We start from the raw sequence: 14,284 nt of genomic DNA, 5'->3' as shown, positions 1-14,284 counted from the left end.
TTACAAACAACCTAAATCCGCAGATCCCGAGACCCAGAAAGTACAATGTACGATTATTAAAGGCTGCGGCAAAGCTCATTCGCAATTACCGTAAACTACCTTGTATGCCCCCACCCCCCTCCTATGCACCAATTTCGCCCAAAAGTTGAGGGTGGGCGTTTCCTAGGTACTATACCCTTTGCAGGAGCGGTTCCTTTGCTAGAATAACGATAATTTGGTCATTTGGCATAGAAGTATTCAAAGGATGCGTTATTGCACAAAACTTTCCTCTCTCACATTCTCTCTCTCTCTCACACACACAGACACACAGACGGCACACAGACACAGACACAGACACAGACACACACACACTCACACAGGGAATTCTGCAAGCAAACCACGAAGATAATCTTATTGCTTTAGTGTCTGTTTAACAAGTTCATAACTTCAAAATATCTTTGACGACGCGGCCCTCTACCCGTTCTTACTCAAGAAATCAAAGAACACGTAAATCAACCTCTTCAGACATCACTTTTCGCCCAAGATGAAGCTTTTGTTTCTTCTTTTCCCTCCCAGTCAAAAATGTATAGCGATTCTGTAATCACTCTAGAACCCGTTTTCTGTCCACTCCCCGAAACATTTCCGAGGAAGGAAATTTATTTTTTCATTTTCCTTGTCTACTCCACTGATCGAAACTGGGAGGTGGGCGTTTACTAGGTACTGTACCCTGTGCACAAAATTTGACCAAAAGCAGGGGGTGGGCGTTTACTTGATACTGGGTATATACAAGGTAGTTTACGGTACATCAAATCATAGTGTTCCGTCTGAGGAGGAATTCGTGAATACTCTTTCAGACATCAAACATCAGCTACTTGCACATAAAGAGAAGTTGTCAATATGCAGAACCAGTCAACTGTGGCTACAGAACCTTGACATGATGGTAGACATTCTCCGTCAGTCCATCAAAGATGAGAGAACAGGCAACTTTCGTCTGCATGTACGACGCCCTTTCAGTCCTTCAGGCCCTAGAGAACGACAAACACCCACAGCTGGCCAAAGCATTACAGATGGTCAGACAAACCAGAAGAGTTGTCCTCCAGTGGATACCAGCACACTGTGGGATACCAGGAAATGAAAGGGCAGATGAGCTGGCGAAAGAAGGAGCCGTGGAAGACCAACCTGAAAACAGTGTCAGCTTTAGTGAGCAGAAGACAATCATCAAGGCATTGATGAGGCCAAGGACAAACAGAGATGACTACCACACAATGTCCAGAGAGCAGCAAGTCAACCTCATCAGGCTGCGTACTGGCCACAACAGGCTCAATGCTCACATGAACCGAAAGTTCAAGCTGGCGCCATCACCAACCTGTGCCTGCGGTCAAGAAGACCAAACAGTGGAACACATCTTACAGCGATGTCCCTTACTAGATGAGGAACGAAAAGAAGTGTGGCCGTCACAAACTGGCAACTCCCTTGCAGACCAAACAATACGGCAGTCGACAGGAGTTGGAGAAAACGACAACATTTATCACCAGTGCTGTGCTGGACCGTCTGATCGTGTAACCTCTGCGAACGCCAAGAAGAAGAAGAAGAAGAAGTCTGCATGTACAGAGTGTCCTGGAAATGTTGCCACACTTTGCTGCGTCTGGACACACCAACTACTTGAAATGTGCTTGGCAGTATCTTCAGCACATGTCTGAGCTACAAAGAATACAACCTGCTGTATATCAGCAGCTCATGAAAGGCCACCACAACATCCGGCGCAGCGATCGATACTGGGCAGGACTGTCCTCAGACCTCGTTATTGGACAGCTTCTGATGCGCAGCTTAAAGACAAATTGAGGTTTGACGAGGGGAACAAGCATGGATGAAAGTGAAAGACTGGTGTGAATACTTGGCATGCAGCGTGTGACAGGTGTGCCTTTCATTACAAGTGACCAGCATAAGGATTCAAGCAAGTCAAGACAGAAAAGGGAACACGCGGACACTAAGAAAATTCTGGAGTTTTTCCAGAGGAGGAATTCATTCAGCGGAGACGGAAAACTCTCTCCAGCGGAAAAGTCGCAAACGAATCTGTAAATGTGGACACAGTAAAACTACTGGGACAAATCGTCATTCAAGACATGGTTAGTAGGGTCTTCGCTTGCCGACCGTTCACACTCAAGAAGAGTGATCAGGCTGTCACCCAAGCCTTTGAGTCTGTGGTGTCCTCTCAAGGCGAGGCCATCAATGTTGACCCAACAATGTTCCAGCGACTAGTCAGGATCTTAGAGGCCACTCCAGAGCTGCTGCCATCAGCCTTTGAACATGAGCTCTCTAACATTCCAACATCTTTGTTTGAGCCCTCAGATCTGCCACGAGAAGCCAGAAAGCACATTCTGGCTGCCCACATTTGGTTTCTCGCCAAACATGAAGAGGAAAACGTCCACGACGTACACTACGTCATCAACGGCGGTTTTCTTTTGCACCGTTTGGCATGGGGAAGGTTGGTGACATACAACCAGCTGATCGCAAGCTACGTGGACTACGTTGGACGAAGATACCACAAAGCCAGCGTTGTTTTGACGTCGAAACGGTCTTGTCTGCATAGCCCTGTGATGACGAGGAGGACGACGTCGATCAGCTGTGGTGACGTTTTCTACTGAATTGCAAAAAAAAAGGAATGGCTTGAACCCCTAACAATAACAGTGTAAAGACGAATCAACAAGTGACAGTATTTTGTTATCTTATGTATCGTCGTCATATGAAATAAACAAACTGTCGGGTGTCATACCCTCAGTTTAGTAATTGATCGCCTCTTTCACATTTAGGGGGGTATGAAGCGACTTTGCCTAAAATGATGTTTTCAAAACACTCATTTTCTTGAAGCTGCTCACTCTGCTTTGGGGAAACATATGTAAGTAAGAAAAAAGGCCTTGTATTATTTTATATTTGCACACGGTGGCATAGCATGGGCGAATCGGATAATTTTCGTATAAAATGTGACTAGTCTTTTTGGGTTTGCACGGAAACAATCTGACTTTACAAGAGTTGCAGCTAACTATTTCCTACTTTGCCTTTTCTACTATCAAAAACGCCTTTAACGTGAAGCTTTATGAGACACCACGGCCTCAGTAACAGCCCACAGTTCGTTTTCTGTAGTGCTTGACCATTTTGGAAAAATCATGTACGCACATAATACTAAACAAGCAAAAAAATACGATTATCCCCCACAATATTTTGCTATATTTTGCATATGTGATTCTTGTATGTATATAGCACTCAAAAAACTTCAAATAGCTTGTAAAGGAATTATGTTGATGTTGAGGCAATATTTGTCAAAATATGACCGGAGTAATTGTACTGTAAACTTCGCAGCGGCCTTATCGGATTCCTCGGATGACGTCACTGCCAGGCTAACGCTGCGGCGTCTCTTCTTGTGCTGACAGAGTTGTCGGTCGCGGATTTTGAGTCGTTTCGGCCTGCCAACTGTTTCGTTTTCTTGTGGATTGTGAGAACTAGCAGATAGTTTCACTCATTTTCATGGTTTCAAACTAATGATAAAAGTATCTTCTTCTGGACCAAATCAACAGTCTTTAGTTGAATCAACTCGGAAAACTCTTAAACGCGTGTTTGCACGCGACTCCGCGCATTTTTGAGGCCAGGCAACCCGACAGCTGCCCTTTAAGCCGGAGGTGTCTTCATTAAGAGCCAGAACCGCAAACGGATGTCGCCAAGGAATAACAATGAGGGATGATTATCTTCATTTGAACAACGAACTCTTGAGAGAAATCAACCTTCTGGGGCCGGTTTCAGGGACTCGCGGCGGTCACAATAGCAAGATCAGAAATCTGTAGCTGGATGAGGCACTTTTCAGGACGTGTTTTTGTTTGTTTGTTTGTTTGTTTGCTTAACGCCCAGCCGACCACGAAGGGCCATATCAGGGTGCTGCTTTGACATATAACGTGCGCCACACACAAGACAGAAGTCGCAGCACAGGCTTCATGTCTCACCCAGTCACATTATTCTGACACCGGACCAACCAGTCCTAGCACTAACCCCATAATGCCAGACGCCAGGCGGAGCAGCCACTAGAATGCCAATTTTAAAGTCTTATGTATGACCCGGCCGGGGTTCGAACCCACGACCTCCCGATCACGGGCCCGGGGCGGACGCTTTACCACTAGGCCAACCGTGCCGGTTTCAGGACGTGTATGGGTAACGTCATCAAATCTAGTTTTTACGTCACGAGTTTGCCAAGATCTGCAGTCCTGGTTGGAGCAAAACATTGAACGAATTTAACGAATTCAAACGTGAGAAATCAGCAGTTTGTAGAATGTTACTGGTGTTTTGTGCATTTATTTTCGACCTTGTCATATTTTGTCCCACATCGTGTCTAAAAAGTTTCTTTCTTTTCTTTCTTTATTTGGTGTTTTAACGTCGTTTCCCCCCTTTCCCCGTCGCGATATAACCTTCGTGGTTGAAAACGACGTTAAACACATCTGGTTAAAGGAAGATTTCTTCTTCTCTTTAAAAATCTTCCTTTAACCAGATGAAGGTTGATCGCTTGTTGACTTTCTTTCTTTATTTGGTGTTTAACGTCGTTTTCAACCATTCAAGGTTATATCGCGACGGGGAAAGGGGGGAGATGGGATAGGGGAAAGGGGGGAGATGGGATAGAGCCACTTGTTAATTGTTTCTTGTTCACAAAAGCACTAATCAAAAAATTGCTCCAGGGGCTTGCAACGTAGTACAATATATGACCTTACTGGGAGAATGCAAGTTTCCAGTACAAAGGTCTTAACATTTCTTACATACTGCTTGACTAAAATCTGTACAAACATTGACTATATTCTATACAAGAAACACTTAACAAGGGTAAAAGGAGAAACAGAACCGTTAGTCGCCTCTTACGACATGCTGGGTAGCATCGGGTAAATTCTTTCTCGTCCCAACCAATATGGGACTCCCCCTAACCTGCGGGGGGTGCTTGTTGACTTCATTGAACAGTCCTGGGGATGTTTGGAATGTAGTTCGAAAATGTAAACGTAAGACATACAGTGCGTCGTCGATTGATAATGAAACATAGTTTACACACTTTCAACAAGTTTTTAATGCTGATTTTGATGACGGAAGTGAGGTTTTAAATGCCGAAAGAAGGACTTCATATTCGGATGAATTTCTTGATGGGGAAATTACTGTTGATGAGATCAGTCATGCAATTAAACATCTTAGTAAAGGTAAGGCTGCAGGAACTGATGGGATTATGAATGAAATGTTACAGTGTGCTTGTGAAGTTATTCTTCCGTTTTTGTTTGTGTTGTTTAATCCCTTGTTCCAAAAAGGTGTATACCCTGAAGAGTGGACCAAAGCAATAATTATTCCACTTCACAAGAAAGGTGACAGGAACTTACCAGACAATTATCGAGGTATATACCTGTTAAATATTTTTGAGTAAACGTTTTACATCTATATTAAATCGCAGACTTAAGCTCTGGACCGAGGAAAACTCTGTGCTTAATAATGCACAGAATAGTTTTCGAAAGGGCAGGCCGACTGTCGACCACATTTACACGTTGAATGCTCTAGTTGAAAAGTATTTATGTTGTCAATCTAAACTGTACGTTGCATTCATCGATTTTCACAAAGCGTTCGACAAGAAGGCCATGTATAAGAAAATCCAAGCCTGTGTCAGAAACAACTCATATACCCAGTATTTTGAGTGTTTTCAAGGCCAGAAACAAGGTTGTTTGGCTAGTCCGATTTTGTTTTCAATCTTAATTAATGAGCTGGAAAATGGGCTTGTTAGTTGTAGATCTAGTACGATGTTTGAGGTTGTAATGTTTGTGCGGGTGTTATAATGCAATATGTAGCCGTATGAGGGTTCCAGTGTGTGAGTTGTACATGGCCGGGTGCTAGAGTGCTGCATGAATGAGTAAGTGCATGTGGAGCTGTATGACTGGGTGAATTGTGGGTTGCGTACGTCCGAGGGGCACATGTAGCCTGTGTGTATGAAGTAGTGGGTGTAAGGGTGTGCTGATATTGAACTTCAGTTGTGTTTTGTAAATGTCTATGTATCAGTGTATCATGTCTTGCCACACACATGCCAAATTTCCTTGTATTGATGAGGACAATAAAACTTCTTGTATCTTGTATCTTGATATCATATTGCGGGGGAGACATGGGGCCACCCATTTGAGTGATGAGATCGAGATTTTCTTGTAACTTTTTGCTGATGACTTAACCTTGTTATCCGCAACAGTGATAGGACTACAGTCACAATTACACGCCCTATACGAGTCTGCGCAACGTTTGAAATTGATCGTTTATCTCGAAAAATCAAAAGTGATTGTCTTTCGGAAGGGTGGGTTTCCTTCCAAACACAAGAAATGGTGCTATGGTTTACATCAAACACATATAAATACCTTGGTCTGACGGTTTCCACTCGTTTGAGTTTCCGAAGTGCTCTAGAGGACATAGCAGTAAAAGCCAAAAGATGTGTGATTGAGATACTTATTACTTTGAGAAAAATTAGTTGATACTCTCCCACTGTGTTTTTTTTTAAAAATTATTCGATGCCCAAGTGGTGCCGATGTTGCTCTATTCCTCTAAAATAGGAACCCCACTCTCAAATAGAGAAAGTTCACACGTTTGCCTGTAAACGATTTTTGAATGTTTCTGTAAAAACTCCCAATGATTGTGTTTATGGTGAACTTGGCGGTTACCCCTTGTATATATTGTCAATGATAAGATGCATTAAATATTGGTTCAGACTTCTTAAACAACCTGATACTATGTTTTCCAAGAAAGCTTATCGAGCACTCCAATCCTAGATGGAAAGGGTAAAAACACCTGGGTATCCAAAATAAGAATGCTTTTGTGTCGTTTTGGCTTTGGTTATGTCTGGTTTTATGGGTGTGGACATAAACAGGCTTTTTTGAAAGTGTTAAAAGTGAGATTGATTGATTGTTTTCACTAAGAATGGTGGGATCACTTGCAAAATAGTGATCGGTTTGTCATGTACAAAGTATTTGACTGCATAACCTCAGATGTGTTTAGATGTGCCTTAGTTTGTTTCAGATTAGGTGTTTACCCAATTAACAGTCACAAATTCCGTTATGCCAGCACAACAAAGTCAATTTTGCCCTTTTTGTAAAGATAAAGAAGAAGACGAAATCGATTTCTTATTTGATTGTCCAACGTATGTTTAAAATCGTGTAAAGTACCTAACACAGTCGCACAAATTCAATATAGTCCAATTGTTGAAATCCAAAAATGACGATTTAATTGTTAACACTGCAAAATGTGTGTTTACTTCCTTTAAGTTGAGATATTCTCTCCTAGAAAACTACAGTTCTTGATTCGTATGATTGTTTATGTATTTACATATGATATCCTTATTTGACTGTTTCCCACTATAACTGTTTGATTATATTAAGTAATATTGCTATTTCATATGTAACGTGGATTTCCATTGGTCAATTGGGCAAAACTGAGCTCATTGTAAAAGTGATATCGACGACATTTCCGTCGATATCAGTTTTGATATCGACGACCTCTTTATTGCTTCCCCACTTCAAAAACAAAAACACCTAAATTTAAAAACAAACAAATATATATGAAAATGTAATGATCCCAGAATTTAGTTGAGCAAGTGACTGAAGACTTTTTGAAAGAAAAGACATTTTGAAATACTGAAAAGTACAAGAAAAGAGTGAACAAAAAGAAATAATAATCAGAGGGAGGGATATGGAACAGCCAAAACTGAGACACATACTTTTGTAATTTCTTTACAGTAAATAGAAAATGTCCAGAGAATTAGCAATATATCTAACATTGACTGACTGTGTGATGATATCTTCTGCTATTGGTCTGTTTCGACAGTGATATCAAAATCTCGACCTCCAGTCTCGATTTTGATATTACTGTCTCAACAGACCATAGCAGAAGATATCATCACACAGTCCGTCAATATTGGGTATTGTGTACAATGTGTTCGCCCTTGGAAAGGGCCCTAATGAGCGCTTCTGGGGTGATACCGCGAGACAACTCCTGTGATCTTACCGCGAGGTGGCGCCAGTTACCAGCCGAAAGAAAGAAGGGGCATAACCTCACCAGAACCGACCATTCCAATAAACATTCCGTATTCCGTTTTCTCTCTGTCCCTCGCTCTCACTCTCACCCTCGCTCTCACTCTCTCTCTCTCTCCCTCGCTCTCACTCTCTCTCTCCCTCGCTCTCACTCTCTCTCTCCCTCGCTCTCACTCTCTCTCTCTCTCTCTCCCCTCTCTTTCTCTCTCTCTCTCTCTCTCTCTTCTTTATCAAAGCGATCTCGAGCTTTTAGGCATGCAGTCACCGCGCGTCCTTCAAAATAAATCCGGTAGCTGGAAAAGTTGTGCAGAGATATTCTTTCGGCCAGATCTGTTGATAATGTATATTATTTCGAGAAAAAGTTTGAGCTATTGTCGGTTGCCGCGCGATTCGTCTGAAATTTGGCATGAAACCTGCAAATCACCACAGAATATAAACGCCCTAACTATTTAAACGAAAGAAAGCGCGTGTGGGCACTTTGTCGCTTTCACCTCAGGCGTTTCTTGACCGATTCGCCTGACATACATTCTTGCTACTCGTATCTTTAGACTGACGCTAAACTGCAGGCGGTGTTGCAAAATGCCATGTGAAACGCGAACTGCCATTTCCTGATTTAGCATCTGAGTCAGACGCGTAACGAACGATGCAATATTCTGTTGTCTTTTTTGTGTTCAAGAAAATCGCGGAGTTCGACTACTCCTTCCCCTTTCCTCCCCTCTTGAAATGAACAACCGTGTGTTTATTCAAAAACATGTCCAACATCATATGTCTTACTCGCATCTTTCGACCTCAGTATGCACTCACCATGTCCTAGATAGTCCATCTTGACGAAGGCGTTCATAGGGTAGGTGTAAACGTCGTGGACAGATCTTTTGTTGGGACGCAGGTGCTCGGGGAAGTGCTCTGGGTAGTCGTGGTAAAGGAGGAAGCACAGGTTGTTGCGGGCCCTAATCAAGGCGTCCCCACAAATTCCCTCCCGGTGGGGGGCGGCGTCCACCCCGCACTGTCGACGTGGCATCCCCGCCACCTGTCCCAACATGCACAGCACAGCGACAACCACCGACGTCACTTCCGTCATAGCAAGCCTGAAAAGTTCAAACAAAAAGTTAAACTAATGAGGGTAAAAGTTACATGAATTATTGAATGTGGAACATTTATGGAATGCTGGTTTGATGACATTATTGGTGTCTTTCCCAGGATGCAATTTACGGCTACAACCAATGACGTCACATCCGTTACAAGCCTGCAAAACCACAAAATGAATACTGCAAGAAAGATTGTACAGGGCATTGAATAGCGCTGTTGTTGGCAACATTTCTGATACATTTTCCTAGCACGCACATCATTGCTTGACGTCACTTCCGTCATAGGAAGCTTGCAAAAACAGATGATACTGAAAAATAATAAGAAAGAATATACAGAGCATTGAGGAGTGCTGTCGTTTGCGAAATTCCTGCTACATTTTCCTAGCACGCAAAGCATTGCTAAAACCCATTACGTCACTTTCGTCATATCAAGCCTGTAAAATATAGAATTCGAAGCATACAGACTGGAATGAGGAGCACTTAGCATTGCTGTTGTTGTGGTGGTCGTCGTGGTGATGGCTGTAGTTTATAAGTTGTTCTCAATATGTACACTATACTTTCTTTCTTTATTTGGTATTCAACGTCGTTTTCAACCACGAAGGTTATATCGCGACAGGGAAAGAGGTGGGGGGGGGTGGGGGGGGGGGGGGAGATGGGATAGAGCCACTTGTCAATTGTTTCTTGTTCACAAAGCACTAATCAAAAAATTGCTCCAGGGGCTTGCAACGTAGTACAATATATGACCTTACTGGGAGAATGCAAGTTTTCAGTACAAAGGACTTAACACGGAGACACGTGCACGGAGACACGTCCCTGGCTAGTGATTGGCCTACAATGTCACGTGTAGCTTGCCTTCGTGTTTCCAAGGAAAAGCAACTCTGTCACAACCTATAAACATTGCTGAGGTGCTTTTTTTCTCTCCGGATTTCGTCTATTGCAGAAGGTGAGAATGTTTAATAATGAGTACACGAATTACACGCATACTTGTGAATAAACTTCCACAAAGACGTGTGCTCTAAAAGAAAACCGCAAACGCCTGAAAGAATGCACAGCTAGAGATATGTGTGACTTTCTTTCTGTCTTTATTTGGTGTTTAACGTCGTTTTCAACCACGAAGGTTATATCGCGACGGGGAAAGGGGGGAGGGAGATGGGATAGAGCCACTTGTTTGTTTCTTGTTCACAAAAGCACTAATCAAAAAATTGCTCCAGGGGCTTGCAACGTAGTACAATATATGACCTTACTGGGAGAATGCAAGTTTCCATTACAAAGGACTTAACATTTCTTACATACTGCTTGACTAAAAATCTTTACAAACATTGACTATATTCTATACAAGAAACACTTAACAAGGGTAAAAGGAGAAACAGAATCCGTTAGTCGCCTCTTACGACATGCTGGGGAGCATCGGGTAAATTCTTCCCCCTAACCCGCGGGGGGCTATATGTGTGACAAGATCAAACAATTTTGATATTGATTAAAAACTTCCAGTCAAAAAGCAAAAGTGTGATGAACGACAAAGAGTTTCTTTATTTGATGTATTTGCCTTGGACGCCGTGGAGATTTTACGCTCCGTGTAATGTGATCGTGACAATAATTTGTTATATAAGAATCGCACTTCTAGGTGATCTTGGAGAACAAGCAGATGATAACGAGAAAACAAGTCGCGTAAGGCGAAATTACTACATTTAGTCAAGCATCACAGAATGAAACTAAACGCACTGCATTTTTTCACAATGACTGTAGTCCGCCGCTTGTGAAAAAGGCAGTGAAAGTGACGAGCCTTTTTAGCGCGGTAGCGGTTGCGCTGTGCTGCATAGCACGCTTTACTGTACCTCTCTTAGTTTTAACTTTCTGAGCGTGTTTTTAATCCAAACATATCATATCTATATGTTTTTGGAATCAGAAACCGACAAGGAATAAGCTTAAGATGAAATTGGTTTTAAAACAATTTCGGAAAGTTAATTTTAATTATAATTTTTATATTTTTAATTTTCAGAGCTTGTTTTTAATCTGAATATAACATATTTATATGTTTTTGGAATCAGAACATGAAGAATAAAGTAAAAGTAATTTTGGATCGTTTTATAAATAAATACTTTTATTTACAATTTTCAGATTTTTAATGACCAAAGTCATTAATTAATTTGTAAGCCTCCATGCTGAAATGCAATACCGAAGTCCGGCCTTCGTCGAAGATTGCTTGGCCAAAATTTCAATCAATTTGAATGAAAAATGAAGGTGTGACAGTGCCGCCTCAACTTTTACAAAAAGCCGGATATGACGTCATAAGACATTTATCGAAAAAAGAAAAACAAAAGTCTGAGGATATCATACCCAGGAACTCTCATGTAAAATTTCATAAAGATCGGTCCAGTAGTTAACTCTGAATCGCTCTACACACACACACACACACGCACACACACACACACACACACACACACACACACACACACACACACACACACATACACCACGACCCTCGTCTCGATTGCACGTGTCAGTCTCCATCTGCTCGATCCTCTGTACAAACACACATTTAAAACTAAGCGCATGCTTTTGATCGATAATGCTTTACTCAGACTTTTCTTCCCGTTTTAACGATATTGGGTTTATCAAAAACAAACTATCTAGCGAACAGGTAAAGGGCATACAGACCGCTAATTCTACAAGGTTACAAACGCTTTCTTTGAAATAGTGAGCAGATGTTTTCCAGTCAAAGAAAGTGTGGTGCGCTCCTTAAACCTGTACTTACATTTTAAGGCTTTGAACACAAGCTGTTGACAGACATGTCGCATACCCCCTCCCCCCTCTCCCCTGCCCCCTCCCCACCCCCATCTCTCCTCCTGGTGGTTGTGTCTATTTAAGTTGTTTTCACTTCTTAAATGTACTCTTCCGTTAAAGTTAGGAACATATTTTTTTGATTTGTAAAAACCGTTTGTCGTCCACTAACAATTAAGCTGCACATCAACATGTCAACTCAATCGACCCAAAAAGACCGACCAGCGGTTTGAGTGCGCACGAAAAAAGACAAACAGACGGACAGCAGTAGCCAATGCAGTGTACGTGTTGATTGTTTTGCATGTGATTAAATGCACACCCCTTCTCGTGAAAACAGGTCTGCAAACTATTTCAGAGCTCCCCAGGATTTTACATGTGACAGGAACATCCCCTCACTTGGACACACACACCCCAAAAATCACAAATCGTCCTGTGTAAGATTAAGATTTTCTTTATGAAATTAATTTCTAAAAAGCCAAATGCGTGGCTTTAAAAACATGAATCTTTAACGAAATGAGGCAGAGCGTTGTTAAGATATCAAACAAACGTGTACAAAAAGGTAAGTATAATCGCTCTTTATGCATACGACATGTGAAATGGAGTAAGCGAGAGTTGTACGGAACCTATCTCCTGGCACCTGAGAGAATAACAAGCATTGAAATGAACAAGCGACTTTCGTTTAAAAGAAAAAAGATTTGTAAAAAAAAAACAACCTCTACACAGAAGGAATTAGGGCTGTTGATTGTTGGTGTGTGTGGAAGCAGAGTGATGCTCTTATACCAATTAAAAGCTTGGTCAGACCTGAGATGGTGAGCCGAATAGTCTACCTTTGTTAAAATAAACTTATGTTTAAACCAATAGTCTACACGAGAAGGAGTGCCCTTTTACTTGGAGTATAATATACTCTTATCCTACATACGTGAGAGAGACACCCATGAGATAATAATCGTTCAAATCACACGTGTGTATATCATGTAAAAGAGGTCTTGTCAAGCAAGTCTGGCAGGGACCTGCTTTTCCACTGGTTATGATGCCAAAGTCACCGAGACAAACGTCATTATAGAAACAAAAATTGCGCTCGCTAATTACCCTCGGTGAATCTTTAGAACTAACACGTCACGCCACACTTTCAGAGTGACGTTTATTTGCTTTGACGTAATAGATTGCACGAGACTTTAGACGAGATCGAGGTTCCAAAACAAGCATCTTCAATTTAGCTGCCTCGACTGCAGGACATTTTCAGTAAAATACACGTAAGTACAGTATGTAGGATAAACAGAATACTACATGGCTTGCTGTTTCGTACCAGATTTACACTCGTTGCTTTTTCAAATAGTGAACAGCTCGCTTTCGCTTGCAGTTCAATATTAAAAAAACCAAAAAAACTCGTGTAAATCTGGTACGACACAGCAAGCCATGTAGGGGAAGGGCTCCTAATATGGACCACTTTTTGTTTCATGCTGATATCTAGCTTGTTTTCTTGCGAAGAAGTTTTATTTTGTGTTTGGTAGTCCTTCTCTCTTAGGTTAACCGTTAGGCCTAATTAGAGTGAAATAGCTTTGATAGACATTCAGCAAAAATTAAATACAGAAAAAATCACAAAGGGTCCATATTAGGAGCCTGGGCGCCTAATATGGACCAGTGAAGCGTCCTTCACGAATCACTGTAAAAAGCCCCCTATATTTCAAATAACATGATACAACTTAGTGTACAAGTCAGCCTAATTAAAATATGCTCTAGATTTGTTTGTCAGAACAGAAGGTGGTTCATATCAGGAGCCTGTCCATATTAGGAGCCCTTCCCCTAGTATTCTCTATTTATCTTGTGTAAAAGCCCGACCCGATGTGTGACTGCGAACATGGTCGCGGGTTACCCGAAAAGGAGTGTACCTTTAAAACTCCACAAGTGCTTGGCAATATATAAACACTTTCCCTACATTCTTGAAGACTTCCAGCAAAGTTCTACAACTCGGCAGTGGCAGTCAGGGGTATAACGATTGTCTCCCCACGCGAGTCGATTTTCTTGAAGGCGTCAAACGCTAACTGTCACAACATGCAATTACCCTTTTTCTTCACCGCCATCGGTAAAGGACGCAATAATTCCAGTCCAACAATTTGCCAGATTTGGCATTAAAGCGTGTCTGCAAGTCGGGAGCATAAGTGACAAGAAAATCGTTTTTACGGCTGCGGGGATAACAGCCCTGTCGGTTTCCGTCAATGGATTTACTAGTAGTGTGAACGGGTTTTTCAGATTGAAGAGGAGCAAAGCCGCTTCTTCTTCTTCTTCGTTTATGAGCTGAAACTTCCACGTATTGTACGTGGATCATCGTTTTTACCCCGCCATTTAAGGCAGCCATATATGCCGCTTTCG

General features: G+C 41.9%; 1 protein-coding gene across 1 annotated transcript in view; it reads right to left on the bottom strand.

Annotated features, from left to right (window-relative positions):
- The window catches only part of LOC138962605 (molluscan insulin-related peptide 7-like), a 53,777-nt gene that overhangs the window by 15,114 nt on the left and 24,379 nt on the right, over window positions 1–14,284 (bottom strand). The window contains exon 2 of the mRNA XM_070334479.1: window positions 8,853–9,133. Within this exon, the coding sequence (XP_070190580.1) occupies window positions 8,853–9,126 (274 nt within the window). The 5' untranslated portion in view covers window positions 9,127–9,133. The remainder of the gene's footprint in view (window positions 1–8,852; window positions 9,134–14,284) is intronic.

The sequence above is a fragment of the Littorina saxatilis genome, linkage group LG3 (genome assembly GCF_037325665.1).
Source record: "Littorina saxatilis isolate snail1 linkage group LG3, US_GU_Lsax_2.0, whole genome shotgun sequence".
NCBI lineage: Eukaryota > Metazoa > Mollusca > Gastropoda > Littorinimorpha > Littorinidae > Littorina > Littorina saxatilis.
This window is presented reverse-complemented; position numbering and strand designations above follow the sequence as displayed.